The sequence below is a fragment of the Typopeltis vanoorti genome, chromosome 9 (genome assembly GCF_054136105.1).
Source record: "Typopeltis vanoorti isolate ZY-2024b chromosome 9, IOZ_Tvanoo_1.0, whole genome shotgun sequence".
In the NCBI taxonomy this organism is placed as follows: domain Eukaryota; kingdom Metazoa; phylum Arthropoda; class Arachnida; order Uropygi; family Thelyphonidae; genus Typopeltis; species Typopeltis vanoorti.
The window spans coordinates 124,175,375-124,195,910 of record NC_143557.1 but is presented as its reverse complement, the minus strand read 5'-3'; the positions used below and the strand labels follow the sequence as shown (position 1 = coordinate 124,195,910).

Below are 20,536 nucleotides of genomic sequence, written 5' to 3'. Positions count from 1 at the left end.
CCTCATTTCCACTATTTTACATTAAGATAGGCACTGAACAAAAGTGTCAGTATTTAAAAACAGCTATTTTAAAATCAAGGGGTACAATTTATAGAAATGGGTTTAAAAGGGATACACAAGTGGAAAAAGGTTGAGAACCACTGGTCTAGATGATAGTCTCCTAATCTTAAAGAGATAAACCAGACACAGTGACATTAACATTTTTTACAGTGCCTGATAGTTTAATGATTATGTTTTAATAGGTAAAATTAAATATACCTTTATTTATTTATTTATTTATGGAATATAAAGTGCAGAAAAAGAATGGGGAGATGGTATTAGAGGATTAGCTCTCTCAGCTGCACGTTACAGTCTGCTTCGTCTTGAAGAAGGTCCACCCCATACCAAAAATTGGCGGCCTCAGGTGTTGGTTCTATGTAAACTGGATGAGGATCTTAAACCAAAATATCGCAAGCTAATTTCTTTTGCATCTCAGCTAAAAGCAGGTTTGTAGAATACAGATGTTTGATCTATGTATGTAGAAATTAATATGAATTATTAAAAGAAAATAGGAAGGTAGTCAATACACAATAAGTGAATACACTAAGAAAATTTGAATTACCATGTAGATTTTGTGGGAAGTTTTCAGTATTGAGACCGCATTATAATATAATCATCATCAAATTCCTGCCATGTACCCTCATAGGGTGTACAGGATATGATAGTACTACATGAAAAATTTACATCATTACTAACTTCCTATCTACAATTTTCCTCCAAATCAGTCTGTTACTTGTCAAGACTCCAACATTATCAGATCTTATATTTCTGTCATCTGAGGCACTTTGTATCATATCAATCCACCTATATCTTGGTCTTCCTCTGGGTCGTTTTCCTGCCAACCTGGCAGAGAACACTTGTTTTGCTAATCTTTCCTCGCCCATTCTATTTAAGTGATCATACCACCTGAGATTAGCTCTGCTAACGCATTCCTGGATGCTGACAATGTCAAGTTCTTTCCTAATATCCTCGTTTTTAATATGATATTGCCATTGATGCCATCTGTTCACGCCTATAATCTTTCTCAGGACTCTCATATCTGTGGTCTTTGGTCAGTGTTTTACTTCTGACCCAGCTCTCAGATCCATAAGTTAAAACTGGTTTGAACACTGTCTGGTATACAGCTAATTTAGTATTCTGACTAATTTCTCTCCATATGAATTTATTCATATGAATAATTTATTCCATGTGAATTTACTCAATTGACTTCCTGCCATACCAGCTTTGTTGATTCTATTGTCTATTTCTATATTTAATTTACCATCTTTACTAAAAATTGTGCCTAAGTAGCTGAAATGTTTTACTTGTTCCACAGGTTCTCCATTCACAACACAGTTGACATTTTAATGATTCTGCCTATTTTCATTGTCTTTGTCTTTTTATTGCTGACCTTCATACCATATCTATTACAACAGTTATTCAATTTAGTCAGAAAATCTTGCAGACTTGTAGCGGATTTATTTAGAAGTATAACGTCGATTTAGATTTAGAAGCATTTATTTAGAAGCATAAAGCAAAGAGCTGACATTAACATCTCCAATTTTGATATCAGGTTTAATACCACTTTCCTTCATAATATGATCCATATAGATAATGAATAACAGAGGGGATAATGTACATCCTGGTCTCACATTAGATTTAACATTAAACTATCTTCCTGTACTTCCTTCAATTCTAACTGAAGAATTGAAGTTCTTGTACTTATGCAATTCCTCAGCTAGCTCAATTTCTTTGCCATTCAGGCTTCTTATGTTGATAATACCGATCTTGAACTCTGGTGATATTGAGTTAGGGTGTCTTTTATGATTTTTTCCAGTAGCTGACTTTTTGCTGTTCGCCCTGGTAAAAACAACAGGGGCCTTGTTTAATCGGGCTATGTCCCAGCCAGCATGAAATTCTGCCATGTTGTACCATCATTTTGTATTGTGGTTTAAGCCAATAATAATACAATTTGGTTGGCTATATCTCAAATTGCCAGCCCATCCTCGTTTGTTCAGTATCCAGGTAGAGTATCAGTATCCTCACCACGAGAAGGAGAGGATTGGAAATTAGGTCAGAAGCCCTTGTCTTGTCTGGTTCTCTGCATTACTTTAAACGCTGTGGAGGTCTCCTCTCAGCTATACAGCTTTGACCCTAAGTACCCCTAAACTTCATATGTTTCATAACAGTAATGGAACTCTAACATTCGGAGTGGGCAGTTTTCAAGTTTAAGAAATTATATTTTCCAATTGAAATAAAGTGCACAGAAGTCATCATACTTTTACTTTAACAACTGAAATGTATAATAAAACTGCTTATCTTACTTGAAAATTTATTTTACAAAATGTTTATTTAGGTTCAAGAAGTAGTGCAACTCGCAGTAATTTTTCAAATGATTGACAGGTAAATTTTTCAAAGTAAATGATTAACAGGGTAAATTTTTCTGCATGGGAATGCATTGCCTATGAATATGTAGACAATAAATGAATTTTTTTTTCTCCACGGAGTACCCATATCAATAATAATAATTACTGTCATTCCAAGTGAAATCATAAAGTGAATGAAGTAACATAATTTTTGATTCTGTTGAAAGTGAGCAACTCTGTCACCCTATTCTTTAGTGGGAAGAAAATTTTCATTTAGATTGTTCTTGGCATGGTACATTATTAACTCATCCATTACCCAACTAGCTTTAGTAGCTTCGGCCAATGTCGGCAAGTGCAACATTGCATAATTTCAGGTTTTCTTAGATAACTTTACTATATCTGCACTATTTGTTTTAGTTCCCCACACTCTATAAGATGTTTATGCATCAGCCAAATGTGTTCCTCTCCATATCTCTCATTACGCAAACCTCTTATGTGGAAAACGGCATATGTTATTATTCCTTTATCTGATTTCCAATTCTTTGGAACATTCCTATATATACAGGTGGTACCCAGGTTACGGACAACCCGACTTACGGCATTCTGCACTTACAAATGGTTTCCCTAGGCTCCCCATAAGGATAATTAATAATTAATTTAATAATTCAGGAACTAGCTTCTTTCGTGCATGTAAACAAACCCGCACTTAGCTGCATTATTACAGCAGCTCTTCCCATTATCTGGAAGTCAAATTTAAGGGCCTGGGTCACACTTGCCATGTTTGAAGATTGGATCTTGAACTGTTTTATTTCTGCTGTGGAATGTTATTGTTCGTAAAAGAAAATTCCTTTAAAATTCTGCTTGTGTTGGACATCCAACATTTTTAGATAACCTTCAGACTAATGTGAAGGTTATATTTTTACCACCCAACACTACATTGTTACTACAGCCAATGGACCAGGGAGTAATTTCTGCATTGAAGGTGTATTACTTACGGCGTACATTCCACAACAGTCAGGACTAAATAGATGATGTGATATACCTCCATGATGCCATCAAAAACACTGCTGATTCTTGGGAGGAAGTGAAGCAATCAACAATTTAAGGAGTGTGAAACAAACTGTGCCCTCAATTCTGTGATGATTTTCATGGCTTCAGAAGACATTGCTGAAGCTAGAAAAGCTGTGGTGGATAGTGGCAATATACTGCAATTAGACATCAACAAAAATGATATCATTGACTTACTAGAGTCCCATTCACAAAAATGAACCAGTGAAGACATTATGGAGATAGAGAAGCAGCTGATAGAAATGCAAGAACACGAAGAATCAGAAGATCCCAAACCAAGAAGGTTTACGACAAAAAAATTATCTGAAGCATTTTGTCTCATTGAAAATTGAAAAGAGCTTCAGCTGTTTTCAAAGGTTTACTATGCAGTAAGTGAGAACATCAGCTGCTACAAGGCCATTTATGACGAAAAAAAAAAAGAAAAGAAAAGGCTGTGTAAACAACCCTAGATACCTTTTTCAAGATACTGACTTCAGTGGTAAGCTCCCCCTCTAGAAACAGAATCAAATCCTGATTCTCCAGCACCAGGTCCATCCTCTCTAGTACCATCTCCATCATCATCTTCCGATTAATGTTAGCCTACCCGTCTTGCCTCAGAAATGCCCTTCCAGTAAGTAAGACATTGATGCAACCTTTAATATCCCTTTTTGAAATTTCTCCTGTCTAAACTTTTTTGTATGAGTTTGTTTTTATGTTCTGTTTGTTTGATTTAAAAGAAAGAGAACAATACTTTCTGTAACTTATTATTACAGTACAGGGATATCATTATTACCACATGTGAGACATTATACTATTGTTGTTATTATTATTGCCGCATATGAGCTGTTCATCAGGGATCCGAGTTGCGTACAAATCCAACTTGATCATTCAAGACTTCTCAGTAACGTATCTCATTCATAACCGGAGACTGCCTGTGTGTGTATATATATATATATATGCTAATACCTTTCATTTTCCCAAAGAGTAGGACAAGTTCCTTTAGACTGGAGGAACAGCATTCTCTACATTTGGCCAATCATAGAGATAGCTAGTCCTAGGCCATCAATGATTTTTAATAGGTATTCTTGGAGAGACTGCCTGTATATATATATATATATATATATATACATACAGTCATACCCTGACTTATGCGAATCCGGAATTATGTGGTTTCATATATGTACATATTCCCGTCCCGCTTCACGCCTCACCACTAGTCGTATCTTTCCGGTGCTGGCCGCATTCGCCAGTGTCGCACATGTTGTGAACAAGCACTGATGTTTTGCGCAGTCTCCATTCATACACAATTTTTATAGTCTACAAACCTTGCAATTGTTTAATGTTATGTTCTTGATAAAAATTTTATCACATAAAAAATAATAAGGTCATCCAAAGGAAGCAAATCCGATTCTTGTACAGCTAGCAAGAAAAAAAAAACTGACTTTGGAAACAAAACTCAACATTATTAAGGATTTTGAAGGCGGAATGAAAATTTGTGAGCCAGCAAAGAAGTTTGATCTACAGGAATCCACAGTAAGAACAATCATAAAAGAAAGGTTTACAGATTTTGGAGGACATAGATTCTAACGAGGAACGAATTGTAGCCACAAGGTAAGGAATAAAAAAATCATTAGCTTGCTATGAAGAAATTTTGCGTGACAAGAAAAAGATTATGCTGTCAGACAAATCTATTAGATTTTATGAAACCATTGACATCAAAATAACTTTTCTCTTTTTTATGTACGAAAAACTACAATTATGATTATATTTCTTAAAAAATATAGGTGTTTTTGTAAACCTTTGGTCCCAGTTAACTAATATTTTGTATTTTTGTATGCAAAATTATACCCGAGTTATGCGAATTCGACTTACGCACTTTTTGTTGGTCCCACCTACTGTGTAACTTCAGGGTATGACTGTATATATATATATATATATAAAATTAATATTTAACTGACTAGATATAACACAAAAAACTTTAATAAATCACGACTAGTTTCATCGGAGTCCCGACTTCTTCAGGTGAGTAAAAAATAACACAAAACTTATAAAACTAACAAGGTAAAAAACATGGACTTTCCAGCTTAATAAAAGGAAGAAGAATAGTAACAGTCATATTTGAATTGGTGACTGCATGCTATTGTTAGCATGAGTTGAATGTGTGTGACAGCTAATTTTAGTGCACCAGTACTGGATTACTGCACTATGGGAATCAGGCAAATTGTAGCTCAGATTGTTGTTCATGTGTGTAGGGTCCAGAATTATTTCTTTGGATTCTATAATTCGTCTTTCAAATTCATCCTTGCATATATATAAATTGGTTGTCAACTTGGTGTTGACGTTCTTCAAGGTTAGAGTTGGCGGAGAAAATAACATGACTGGAAAGGGCGCTCGTTCATGTTCTACTGTAGGTGAAGACACATCTATGTTCCTCAAGATGTAGTGAAATAGATTTATCTTATCTGTCTGGCCAAAATAAGGTCGACCACAGTCGCACATAACTTTATAAACACCAGGAAAATGCATATATATATATATATATGCTAATACCTTTTATTCCCCAAAGAGTAGGACAAGTTCCTTTAGACTGGAGGAACAGCATTCTCTACATTTGGCCAATCATAGAGATAGCTAGCCCTAGGCCATCAATGATTTTTAACAGGTATTCTTGAAGGAAAGTATGGCAGATGCTATTTCATAGTCCCTAACAGTTTGAAATATGTAGTTTTCATTTTTTATGGTAGTTCTATACTCTTGAGTTTTATGGTTGATTTTCTTGAGCGGAGAATCATAAACTTAAGTTTTCACGAGGAAACAAAAAGTATCTGCCCATGCCAGGCATAGACTAACTTGGGAGCTGATTGAAGAAAGGCTAAAGAAAGTTCCTCCAACTAGAATCAAAGTTATAATTTTTTTTTTTTTTGTACTTGATTATTGTGGAAACACATCTTTCAAAGGGCTAAACAGGTCTCTGTTGTCACACACACACACACACACATTATTATTACTATCATAACTCGCCTTGAACCCATTGACAGACAAAGCACTCACAACTGAATCTGGAAACCCACTCCACTCATTCACAACTCTCTAAGCAAAAAATCTAGTCCTCACACGCATACTAACCACACCTTTATTCAACTTCCAGGAATGACCCCTTGTTCTCGTCCCTCTAGCTAAGTGCTGAAACATTTCCCTTGCAACAATCCTTAAATGTTTATATCATATCCCCTCTTTTTCCTTCTATCAACCAACTTCTGCAATCCACATACCCACAATCTATCCTCATAGGGAACATTCCACAGGCCACTCACCATGTTGGTCACTTGCATCTGAATCCTCTCCACTGCTTCCTCATCTTCAAGAAACCCAGGGGATAAGACTTGAGCACAGTAATCCAGATGTGGATGTATCAAAGTCTTATAAAAATGAATAACAACTTCCTTATCTCTATATGTTAAAGTGCTCTTTAATAGCCAAGTAATTTCATGGGCAATCTTAGCAACCATAGCAATATATCCTCTAAACTTTAGTTCTCTCTTTATCACCACCCCTAAATCTCTGGCTTCATCTACTTTCTGGAATACAGTACGAAGAAATTGATACACAGCTTGTATGCTATTTTTTACCAAAATGCATAACTTTACATTATGCATTTTAATTTGCCGTTTACTCGAAATATTTGGTATTCAGCTGGCTATGTTATGTGTGTGTTATGTTCCATCGAGTTGTTTTCGACTCCTGGTGACTCCACGAACATACGCTCTCCATTCCGATCTGTCCCTGACCATGTCTTTTAGAACCTCCAAGCGCACTCCAGTTGCTTCTTTAACTCCATCCACTCATCTAATTGTTGATCTTCCTATTCTCCTGTTTCCATCATCTTCTCCAGACTGTCATTTGCTTAGAGAGAACCAAGTCAGATTGCTTCAAGGAAGCAATCTGACTTGGTTCTGTCTCTCACTGATTTATTGGTTTGCTTTGCAGTCCATGATATTCTTAGTAAGCGTCTCCAAACCCATAATTCAAATGCATCTATCTTCATTCTTTCTCAGGGTGCAACTTTCACATCCATACAGTACCACAGGGAATACCATTGCTTTCACGATTCTGATTTTTGTTGCGAGGTTAATATCTTTAAAGATCTTGCTTAAATTTGTCATTGTTTTCTTTCCAAGTAATAATGTTCTTCAGTAAATAACCATCTTTATCAATTCGGGATCTTAGGAGCACAAAATTGTTAACTGCTTCCATTTTCTCCCCATCTACTTCAAAATCATTAAGTTCACATGTTGCCATAACTTTTGTCTTTTTGAGGTTAAGTTTAAGACAATATTTAGTACTTTCTTCTTTAACTTTCATAATAAGTTCCTCCAAATCTTCTTTGCATTCTGCTAGCAAGGTGGTGTCATCTGCATACCTCAAATTATTAATATTTTTTCCACCTATTTTAATTCCAACTGAAGACTCCTCCAGCCCTGCCATTCTTAAAATGTATTCTCTGTACAAGTTAAACAGGTACGGAGATAAATACATCCTTGTCGCACTGCTTTACCTATTGTGAAATACTCAGTTTCTCCAAGATCTGTTCAGACAGTAGCTTCTTGTTCATAATAAAGATTCCTCAGAAAGATAATGAAATGCTCTGAGACTCCCATTGTTCTTAACACATTCCACAGTTTCACATGATCTACACAGTCAAAAGCCTTGCTATAGTCAAGGAAACAAAACTAGACATTCTTGTGATATTCCTGTGCTCTTTCTATTATCCATCTCACATTGGCGATTTGATCTCTTGTTCCTCTGCCTTTTCGAAATCCTGCCTGTTCATCTGGCATTTCCCTCTTCATGAATAGTTCCAGTCTTTTTTGAATGATCTTAAGTAAGACTTTACTTGCATAAGAAATCAGTGCTATAGTTCTGTAATTTTCGCACTCTCTTGCATCGCCTTTCTTCAATAAAGGTATATAAACTGATTTTTTCCATTCCCTGGGCCATGTAGTTGTGATCCAAATTCACTGACATAGAACTGTTAAAATTTTAACTGCCTCTTCTCCCAGGGCTTTGAGCAGCTCAATGGATATTCCATCTCCTCCTGGTGCTTTCTTACTGGGTAGCTGTTGCAGTGCCTACCTCACTTCACTCTCCAGTGGTACTGGCTCCTGTGTATAATCCTGCTCTTCAAATTTCTCAGTAATTTTGGAGTCCTTTCTGTAAAGGGCTTCTGTATACTCTTTCTTTTATGTCTGCAGCTTCTGTAAGATATCCTTTGTGTTTAGTTTTCAATATTTTCACCTTGGCACTAAACTTCCCTGTTAGTTCTCTGATCTTTTTGAAAAATCTCTTGTTTTTCCTTTCTCGTTTTGGTCTTCTATTTGTTGGCATTCCTGTGGCCTTCATTTTCCAATTTCCTGAGCAGTTTTGATGGCATCTTCTGACAGCCATTTGGACTTCTTCTTTATTGGAATATTCTTCTTTGCTTCTGTTTTAATTATATCTTTAATTATATATTATGATGTACATAGCAGGAATTTTTCTGCTAAGTACATCATAATCTTCACTGACCCATACCAAGGCATGTTGCATTTGTTTTTGTTTTTATTTTACTTTATATTATGCAGTCTTCAAATTTGCCTTTAAAAAGTGCAGTGTTTTTTTGGCCATGAATAATAAAAAAAAGATCAATATTTAAAAATATTCTGAAACATGAGTTTTATGTGGCTCACAAATTGTAAGATAATAAATAAATTATCATCATCTACTCTAGCTGCCTTTCCACATTTCAAGCCTTTGATGGCTTTTTCTACTTCAAGTATGGATATGTATTCCTGCCTGCATGCCTGGTCAGTGTTTTTTTACCACTGTGCTGTCATCACTGCTTGTTTCATTTAGCAGTTTTTCAAAGTAATTACTCCATACTTCAAGGATATCTTTTTCTCCAGTTTTCATGCCACCTTTATCATCTCTAACTCCTTTTACAGCACTCTTTCCTCCATTCCTAAGCTTCTTCAACAACCTCCAGAATATTTTGCCACTTTCTTGATATTTATTTTCTATATTCTTGCCAAAGTCCTCCCATGACTTTTGTTTAGCATTCTTGCATTTGTCTCTATATTCTCTACATTATTTGACAGGAACTTTTGATATGCTTTCTTCTTTTCCTTCACCACCTCTTTAACTTCCTGTGTCCACCAGGGAGTTCTGATTTTTTTATCCTTGCAGACAACCTCACCACATGACTCTCTGGCAGAATCAATCAATGTTTTCTTCAGAGTTTGCCACTGAATCTCCAAGGTTTGATTCCTGTTCTCAAACTCTTTCATTTTCTTTTCAATAATCTTTGTGTATTTTAGTCTACAGTTCACATCTGAGAGCTGCTCAACTTTTATTCGCTTTAAAACTTTCTTACATGTTATTCTTTTCAATATTAAATTCAATTTTATCCTGCTCAAGACTAAATAGTGATCACTTCCAATTTCAAATCCTCTGTACACTCTGGTGTCCTGCACCAGGGAGAAAACATCACTATCAACAATAACATAGTCAATGAGACTTTTCTTATTCTTAGCCTCTTCTCTCCATGTGAATTTGTGCACATTTTTATGTTGGAACATGGTGTTAGTAATAACCAGTCCATGTCCTGAGCAGAAATCCAACATAGAAATATAAGATCTGATAATGTTGGAGTCTTGACAATTAACAGACTGATTTGGAGGAAAATTGTAGATTGGAAGTTAGTAATGATATAATTTTTTCATATAGTACTATCATATCCTGTACACCCCCTTGTGGGTACATGGCAGGAATTTGATGATGATGATAAATAAATTAAACAAAAAAAAAAAAAAAAGAAAGAAACTAAGTTTTATTGTTTGAGCTTCCCCTTTTATTATCAGTCATTAGACATTATATTAGTAACTTATTTGATGAATTTAAAAGTTAAATTTGAAAGAATAATGAATCAGACATACCCAGATAATATGAACATCAGGATTATGGTGATATAGTCAAACCACAGATGCTAGACCCTTGGCTGGCAATGTGCCAAGAAGAGTCACTTCATGTTCAGAGGGAGAATAAGACGTGAAATCACATGCTTTATTACGTAAAATTTTCAAACTGTTGTACAAGCAAAATAGTTACCACTTTAAAACCTAGAATTTTTATGAAAGAAAAGCTAATTTTCCAACATATAATAATAAGCACTCATCCCACAAAATGCATTGATTACCCTATTATTGGAATGGATTCACCTTCTTCTGCCATGTGCTGAAGTGTTGAGGGGTCTTGCATCTGTGGTCGTACAGTATTTAGATGAATTTCTTAAAATTGAGCCAAAAAATTATCCAGTATTTGGGGGCTGTACAACACCTTGTTTCACACTTTGGTGGAGGTTTTGCCTCTTTTCTCACAGAAATGCAACTTCAATACCTGCTGATACATCATCCCACCAGATCATCACCGTGATGTGGGTTGATGAACTCTCTGAATCCTAGGTACTATGACTTGCTGTGTGACCATACATGGCATATGCCTGATTATTTTGGTGGTTAAATGACTCTTCACTGGTGAAAATCTCATCTGTGAAGAGGATATCCCTGTTGTTTGCATACTGCCAGAGAAGTGTCTCTGATTTTATCACCCTCCGCTGCATAATTGTGTTAGTAAGTGTTCATTAGATTGACAATAGGCTCTCATCCCTAGGTCATTAGTCAGTATACGTGACATCATTCTCTGTGAAACATTCATCTCTCATGACATCACTTTCTTCATACTCACAAGATTGTGGCAGAGGCATGCCTTCATAGCCATCACAAACTGTTGCATCCTAACAAAGTGTGGTCAACCTGTCTTTGGTGGTCAGCTACATCTTCTGTATTGTTATAACAGTTAATAGTCTGATACACAAACATCTTACTTATCCCCAGTGTTTTTATGGTATTGAAAATAACAGGTAGCTGCATTCTAACCTTGTGAAGTACTATTGCAGTTACATGGTTCTCATAATCTCCCCACCGCATGTTAACCCTTACAGCCAGATAACTCTCAATCTACTGATAAGCACATGAATGTTGGCTGCATACAGCTCCTATAACAGAACTATGCTTGCGCAATTTTGTGTGCAGAATCGTAACAGTATTTATGGCAAGACCTTGTAGGTGTCTGAATGTAAAGAATGATAATGGATTTTTTTATATTCTGGATTTGAGAAAGAGGATGAAGATAAGCAGAGAATTATGTTGATTTTGTGAAGGGGTGCCCTGGATGCGACTAATCTCTGTGGAGTGAGTGGTATGGGCAGAACAATTGGCTCTAACTCAGTTTGCTAGGGTTTTGATAGCACAATATTACTAGGAGGGATGATGATGTGATAAATCATAATGTACCTTCCTGAATACATTTACTGAGAGATATCTATGTATTATTCATTCTGTATGTTATATGTAGACACAGTTGAAAAATAATTAAGATTAATTACAGAAATTACAGATATTGTGATTCACATATCATGTACCATCATAGTGTAATATAGTTGAAAATCAAATTAAACAACAACGAAGGTATATGGGGAATGGAATCTCTCCTTATATTCAGTCATGAGACAGCCAGGAAAATCTGACACTATTAGGATCAATTGAAGTCAGTATGTGATTTTAAAAAATATATATATTGAAGCATATGTGTACATGTAATAAAAAACTTATATAATTAAACAATGTAGCAGTGTAGTTCTTATTAATATTATTATTGTTATTATATTGATATCTTTCAATCATATATTCAAAACTGTTGCAGCAGTCAGATACTGCATCTGCTTTAGTGATAATGATATTCTGGTTTTGGCATAGCATTTTTAAATGCAGCAATTCAGAATAGATTCATTTTCAGAGGCTTTGCAGACTTTAAAATGTTTGCTATGTCTAGCCAGATATCATTGGCAATATGGGAGGGGGAAGCTTTAGATACTTGTTCTATTTTTGCCATATTTTGAAGATTGGGTACTTATGGATGAAGGTATTGGTAGCTTCTTTCTTGAGCCAAATAGATGACAAGTTAATCACACTTTGTTCTGTAAGCAAATTAGGGTTTTGTATTTTCTTTGCAATTACAGTGGTACCTCAACTTACAAACTTGATTCATTCCTGACCATGGTTCGTATCTCAAAAAGTATGTATCTCGAAACCAGTTTTCCATTATCTTGTGGGAAATCCATTAATCCGTTCCCAGATTCAAAAATTGCTAAAAAAAATAAATAAAATAAACAAAACTATTCTCAACTAAATGAAGAAAATGCAAAGAAATGGAGGCGTGAGAAGGATAATTTTTACACTATAAATATGCATTTTGTATACCATTACATATTCATTTTTATTTAATAAATCTTTGGTTTTACGTGATCAGTATGAAAATCGTCTTCCATGAAATGCTAAAAAAAAAAAAAAAAATCAATTTTCTTATGGCTGGTTTTGTGGTTCAGGAGTTTTCGATTTGTTGTCATCAGTTGCTTCTTTTTGTCTCTTAGGTGAGGGAGGTTTAAAATACCTATCCAACATTGACTGAATCTGTCGTTTCCTTAACACCCTTCTAAAGTGATTAATGACGTTGTCGTTGAAGATATCAGTGGCTCTAGAAACAACGCCTTGATTTGGATGCCAATTGTTAATCAATTCTTGCAATTCGCCCCAGTGCTGTAAGATATTTTTTACATCACTTTTGGAAATGCTCCCTTTTTGTTGCTGTCTTCATCATCCTCTGAAGACATTTGCTTTTCCTCATTCCTTTCTTTTTCCTGCTCTCTTCTAAACTCCTGTAGCTCTTCAGTGGTCAGCTCAATGTTGTGCACCTGTACGTCTGCTTCATCAACTTCAAAATGCATGGTCTTGCCCTGGGAGACAACTGTACAATCAGTTTTGCTTTCAGGTCCTTCCAATGCAGTTCCTCAGACACAGTCAAGCCACAACTTTTTCCAGGCTGATTTTAGAGTTCTCACAGAAACATCTTCCCATGCCTGACTAATATGATGCAAACAATAAAAAATATTAAAGTGATTCTTCCAGAATTCCCTGAAGGTTAATTCTGTGTCAGTGATAACTTTGAAGCATCATTGGAAAAGAGCTTTGGTATAAAGCTTTTTGAAGTTGGAAATAACATATTGATCCAATGGTTGTAAGAGTGGCATGGTATTAGGAGGCAAGAACTTAATTTTGATGAAATTAAACTTTTCATCCAAATCTTCTGTGGTGGATGTGCTGGAGCAATGTCCATTATAAGAAGAACTTTCTCAGTTAGACCCCTTTTCTTGTAGATACTGTTTCACTGTGGGCTCTGCTGTTACCTCTCCACATAACGCTGAGTTTGTGCCTGTTAACTTTCTGCTTTTTAAAGACTAGGATTTTCAGAGTGGTAAACCAACAGAGGTTTTATCTTCAGGTCACCACTGGCATTGGCACAAAAAAGCAGAGTTAGTCTGTCTTTCATTGGCTTGTGTCCTGGCAATTTCTTCCTTATTAGGGAACATTATCTTAGACATTTTCTTCCAGAAAAGCCCAGTTTCATCGCAGTTGAAAACTTGTTCTGGTCTGTAACCTTCTGACTCCATCAATTTCTGAAATTCCTTCATGAACCTTTCAGTGGCTTCTTTGTCAGCACTATCACCTTCTCCATGTCTAACAACACTATGGATACTGGTTCTGTTCTTGAATTTCTCAAACCATCCTTTGCTAGCTTTAAATTCTTCACCGATGTCTTTGCTACTGCTAGTGGATGGCAAGTTCTGCAAAATATCTTTGTAAATAGTTTGAGTTTGCAAACAGATTATGTTTTGAGGTACACTATCTCCTTTCAGTTGCATGTTATTAATCCAGATAAGTAGTCAAGTTTCCATTTCTTCCATAACTTTATTTCTTCGAGATGACACAATAGATACTCCTTCGGCCACATCCAGTTCCTTATAAAAATCTTCTTTCTTCACAATTGTAGCTATGGTGGATTTGAACAAATCATACTGCTTGCACAAATCACTTTGCTTGTCTCCTTTCTCATATTTTTCCACAATCTCTCTCTTAATTTCTATTGTGATTTTCTTCTTCTCTTCTTTCATAGTTTTCTTTGGCCCTATGTTAAAAATAATATGCTGATCACTGAAATGATGCTTATCTGGTAGATTATTCAGAAAATAAATGTGAAGTTACAATAAAATACGTCACTTATAAAAAGAAACGCATACAGTACACATAATAAATATAAACCTAAAAAAATCTTCACGTAGTGTATTGTTAGTTTACACAAATGCCGAAATAGATACATAAAGCAAATACATGCAGTCTTCGTCGTATTTCAGATAAATGCAACATAGTAACAACAATCATTACACTAGAGACGATTCAGTGCATGCTCAGCTAAACGTGCATAAAAGGTTTTAAAAAAGTATAATGTAATATAATAGTCTTTAGTTCATTTGAAAAGAAAAGCATCACGGTTTGTATCTAGAGGTCAAAATGGGATATGAAAAAAGTTCATAAGCCGAGGTACCACTCTATTGAATTTTTGGATATGGCAGGCCTTCACTTTTTTAAAATTCATTTTGTGCTGAAGCATCAGAGATGTTTGAGATAATTATTCAAAGTTTGGTCTTCAGATGTTAATCAGCTCATCCTGTAATTCTTGAATAGTGTCATTTGTATCAGCCAACGTGGTGTGTTGGCTGATTTGTATCAGCCAACGTGGTGTGTTGGCTGATTTGTATCAGCCAACACACCACATGTTGTCAAAGAGTTCTGAAGCCTGTACAACAGTAGATACACAGAGTTTTTGGAGACTTAAACTTGGGCTTGATTTTAACATGACCAGAAATAATGCCCAAGTAATGTCAGCATTTGAGGAATGCAAATCATTCAGTAGTCTCACTAAATTTGAGTCTTACTGACATGGCATGCGTTATGTGCTGTGTCACTTCCATGTAAGATCGTTACTCTGGTGCACATGCTTAGACATGTATTATCACACCGCGCTATATCTCTGCTATACTCTCAAGGATCCTGAGATAGAAGTACTGCTTCATAGTCTTAATGCTGCTCAAAGGGAAAAGTGGATCCAGTTAATTGAGAACATAGACTTTAAAACCTCTAGCAGAAAAGCCTGGTTGCTCTCAAGAAGCTCAGCCCAAGCCCTTTTATACTAAAGAAATCTTCACCTGTCGACTCAAATCAAATAGCTGCTCGTATTGTGTCACTTTCTAGAACATTTATAGACAAAGAACATACTAGAGACGTAAAACATGAATTAAGGCTATGAGGGCTGTAATTCAAAAGAACCTACAATTCTCCTTGCCTTTTTCTTGTGAGGAAATATCTTTGGCACACTTCAAAACATCAAACATCAGGGAAGGCTCCTGGATTTGATAATATTCATAATGAATTCCTGATACATTGTAGACCTTGTGCTAGATTGTGGTTAGCCAAATTTTTTAGCGTCATACTTGAAAGTGGTTGCATTCCAGCAAATTTAAAAGGATAAAAATCATCGATGTGCTAAAACCTAGTAAGCCAGCAGACAGAAGTGAAAGCTATCACCCCCATAGCCCTTTTAAGTGCAACCTACAAACTGCTAGAGAGACTGATTCTGAATAGGATCGATGGGAAAATCCTGGAATGTGTTACGATAGAACAAACGGAGTTCAGAAGAAATCATAGCTGCACAGATCAGGTCCTTAGCTTAACAACTTAAATTGAAGCAGGGTTTCAAAGATGCTTGAAGACTACTGCAGTCTTTGTTGACTTGACAGCGACCTACGATACTATCTGGAGGGAGGGACTCGTATACAAATTCCTTAAGATCATCCCATGTAAAACACTGGGGTACCTCATAAACAAATTATGTGATCGATATTTCAGAGTGGTAAATGGGAGAAGTATCAGTAAACAGAGAGTGCTTAAAAATGGGCTACCACAGAGCTCTATGCTAGCACCACTGCTTTTCAGTCTTTACATCACAGACATCCCCGAAACAGTTAGTAAAAAGTTTGCTTATGCAGATGATTTAGCTTTGGTAATCAGTGATAAATCTATAGAAAGAACTGAAGAAATGTTGATAAATGATATGTCAGCCTTATGGCAGTTCTATAAAAAATGGAGATTAACACCAAATCCTGGTAAAACTGAATGTTCTTTTTTTCACCTTAATAACAGACTTGCAAATTAAAAACCAGAGATATATGTTGATGGGACATTAATCTTGTTTAATCCGACACCTAAATACTTGGGGGATAACCTTGGATAGAACTCTGTCATATAAACAGCATATGATTAATATCGGTGCTAAAGTATGTACTAGAAATAATATAGTTCAGAAAGTCTGCGGTACTACATGGGGGGGCTCAAGTGCCACAACTCTACGGTGCACTGCTTTAGGACTGGTCTACAGTGCAGCTAAGTATGGTGCCCCTGTCTGCCACCACGTTAACAAATTAGATGTTCAACTTAATCTCACTATGCTCTTAATAATGGCTGTATCAGAAGCACACCCTTACAAAGGCTCCCCATTCTGAGCCATATTTCTCCTCCAGAATTGCAACACTCTGCACGGTTAGCCTAGTGGCTATGCGCTTCGCAACCATATGCCTGGGGAAGGAGTGTCCTAGGTTCGATTCCCGTCGGTGATGTGAGGAGCTGAAGGATCTTCCTCAGCCATAGCCAAGTTAGCCAGTCTTGGGCGTGGACAGCAGGGTTTTTCCCCCAGTTTATTCTGGGGTTTTTCATTCTGCAAAGCAGGCAAACTGGCCTTGAGAACTCAACACTACAGGCCATAGGATACACCGGGGCATAAGGCTGACCACCTTATCCTGTAAACGGAGTGAGGTCCGATGATCAATGGACCCTCGACACCGCAAGGTAAAAGAGGGTATAAGGAAGATGATGATGGAGAATTGCAACAACAGAAAGCTCTGCTTTGTGAATATAAAAGAATCCTAAATAACCAAAATCTCCCAATACAGGAGTTTATTCCAGATGCTTTATCTGATAGATTAAAATCCAGAAGACTCACCATTAAAACCACCTATAATTTTCTCAGTCAGAATGCCAGCTTGATGAATAAGTGGGATGCACTGTGGACTCAAACAGTATCACCTGAAGTCCATAGTTACATAAATATTCTTCAAAAACCATCTGGATTTGACCTGCCCAGGAATATATGGAAGACTGCTAACAGGATCCATACAAGTCATGGTGTATGCAGAGACTTACTATCAAAATGGGGAAAGATATCGAATCCCCACTGCCCTTGTGGAGCCGAGACCTAAACCATTCATCATATAGTTCAGGAATGTGAACATATCCAGGTGAACTAAAGGACATTTTGACCTATCCCCAGAGGCGATCAGTTGGATTAAAAATTTAAATGTAAAAATATGATTACATTTTTTGCTTGATGCTTGTTTATGTTTTACTTCTTATTTATAATTTTATATATTGTATCTTATCTATATTCATACGTATTTTATTTCCTTTTAACCATGTGTATATGCCATACAATAAATAAATAAATCACATCATGCTGAGCTGTGGAGAAAACATGTCTAGAGATAATAATTATTAATGCTTTGCGTGCTATATCACTTCTGTGTAAGATCAATAAGCTGATATAGATGCTTAGACATTGACTATTCAGTATCTATCAATTGATCAGCAGAGAAACATGTCTGGAAATAATAATTACTAACTTACTTTATTTAGCTAATAAATGATTCTGCCAATACTTCACCTTGGTTACCAAGCCATTTTGATGAGCACAAAGAAATACAATTAAGCACTTACATGCAGGCACACCAGCAGGAAGGCAAACACAAACTGAATGTGAAAGGCAAGATCCTTCAGTCACTGGTGCCCTCCATTGGTGGTAGAATTTTACTAAAGGTCTCAACATGGTCTCCCATATTTTTGGTAAAGTGAGTCAGCTTAATTTGTTGATTTGGCGAATGTTGTAATGCTATGTCTATTAATGCACTACAGCCATTCTGAAGTAGCAGACCATGCCATGGATACAAATCATCAGATACAATGGAATAACACCTCTCTCTTAAAAGCAGCTATAAAGAGACTATTCCTAGAATCTGCCAAAATTCACCAAATCTAAACAAATTTGGCATCCTTGCTCTACCAAAAATCTGGGAGACCATCATGTTGAGACTCAGCAAGTTTCCATCATTGCACCTATAGAGGCCACCAGTAAGGACCTAGGATCCCCTCTTTCATAGTGTTTGCCTTCCTGCTAGTGTACCTGTGTGCACATACTTGTTGTATTTTTTTGTGTTCATGAAGATGGCTTGGTTGACAAAGGGTCAAATATTGGTAGGATAATTTATTCACTAAATAAATTTAGCAGCTAGAGTTGTGTTTTCTCTAAGGGTCTTCTGTTTCCTTGCATTTGTTTTGAACCTCTCTGCATGTTTTCCTTATTTTATTTAATGATTTATATTCCAGTTTATTTTTTGCTTGTCTTCTTTTGCTTGAACAGTTTCTTTCTTCTTTTTTTTGTTTAATTTTTTAGACAACTTTTCAGTGATCTTGTTGAGATTTTTTCATTCTTTTGTATCTTTAATTTATCAATTTTTATTTAATTTTCTAGGCTAAAATACAAAAATAAAAATTAACAGCAGTAAACTGTGAATGAATACATTAATATTCATCATAGACAACTCTTCAATGATCTTGTTGAGATTTTTTCATTATTTTTCTTTAATCTTTCTATCTAAAAAAAAATAGAGTTTATTTAACAATAATTGGTTTATATGTCCTAGAAGAAGGAAGAGAACAGGATAATATTGAATTTTACAATCAGCTACAAAATATATATGATAAAATAAATAAAAAAGATTCTGTAATTTTAGTAGGAAACATAAATGCAAGAATTGGAAACACCAAAATTAATAATAATATAGGAATATTTGGAGAACATACTCTAAACAGGAATGGTAAAAAATTGATTGACTTTGAAGTTTATATCATCAATTCCTGCCATGTACTCTCAAGGGGTGTACAGGATATGATAGTACTACATGAAAAAAATTACATCATTATTAATTTCCTATCTACAATTTTCCTCCAAATCAGTCTGTTACTTGTCAACACTCCAATATTATCAGCTCTTATATTTCTATCGTCTAAAGCACTTTGTACCGTATCAATCCACCTATGTCTTGGTCTCCCTCTCGGTCGTTTTCCTGCCAACCTGGCAGAGAACACTTGTTTTGCTAATCTTTCCTCGCCCATTCTGTTTAAGTGACCATACCACCTGAGATTAGCTCTGCTAACGCATTCCTGGATGCTGACAATGTCAAGTTCTTTCCTAATATCCTCGTTTTTAATATGATACTGCCATTGATGCCACCTGTTCACGCCTATAATCTTTCTCAGGACTCTCATATCTGAAGTCTCTACTCTTTGGTCAAGTGTTTTACTTCTGACCCAGCTCTCAGATCCATAAGTTAAAACTGGTTTGAACACTGTCTTGTATACAGCTAATTTAGTGTTGCAACTAATTTCTCTCTTATTCCATATGAATTTATTCAATTGACTTCCCACCATACCAGCTTTGCTGATTCTGTTGTCTATTTCTATATTTAATTTACCATCTTCAGTAAAAATCGTGCCTAAATAGCTGAAATGTTTTACTTGTTCCACAGGTTCTCCATTCACAACACAGTTGACATTTTCAATGATTCTGCCTATTTTCATTGCCTTTGTCTTTTTATTGCTGACCTTCATACCATATCTATTACAAGAGCTATTCAATTTAGTCAGAGAATCTTGCAGACTTGTAGCGGATTTATTTAGAAGTATAACATCATCCACATAGAACAAAGAGCTGACATTAACATCTCCAATTTCGATATCATGTTTAATACCACTTTCCTTCATAATGTGATCCATATAGATAATGAATAACAGAGGGGATAATGTACATCCTTGTCTCACACCAGATTTAACATTAAACCATCTTCCTGTACTTCCTTCAATTCTAACTGCTGACTTACAACTCAAATAAAGACTAAGTATTGCTTGATATAATGTCCCATTGACACCATATAACTGCAGCGTATTGAATAG

At 35.8% G+C, this 20,536-nt stretch overlaps 1 protein-coding gene across 1 annotated transcript in view; it reads left to right on the top strand.

Moving 5' to 3' along the window:
• Nucleotides 1–20,536, top strand: part of LOC150103500 (solute carrier family 12 member 4-like) — a 336,194-nt gene that overhangs the window by 196,057 nt on the left and 119,601 nt on the right. The window contains exon 16 of the mRNA XM_090397527.1: nt 292–485. Within this exon, the coding sequence (XP_090253653.1) occupies nt 292–485 (194 nt within the window). The remainder of the gene's footprint in view (nt 1–291; nt 486–20,536) is intronic.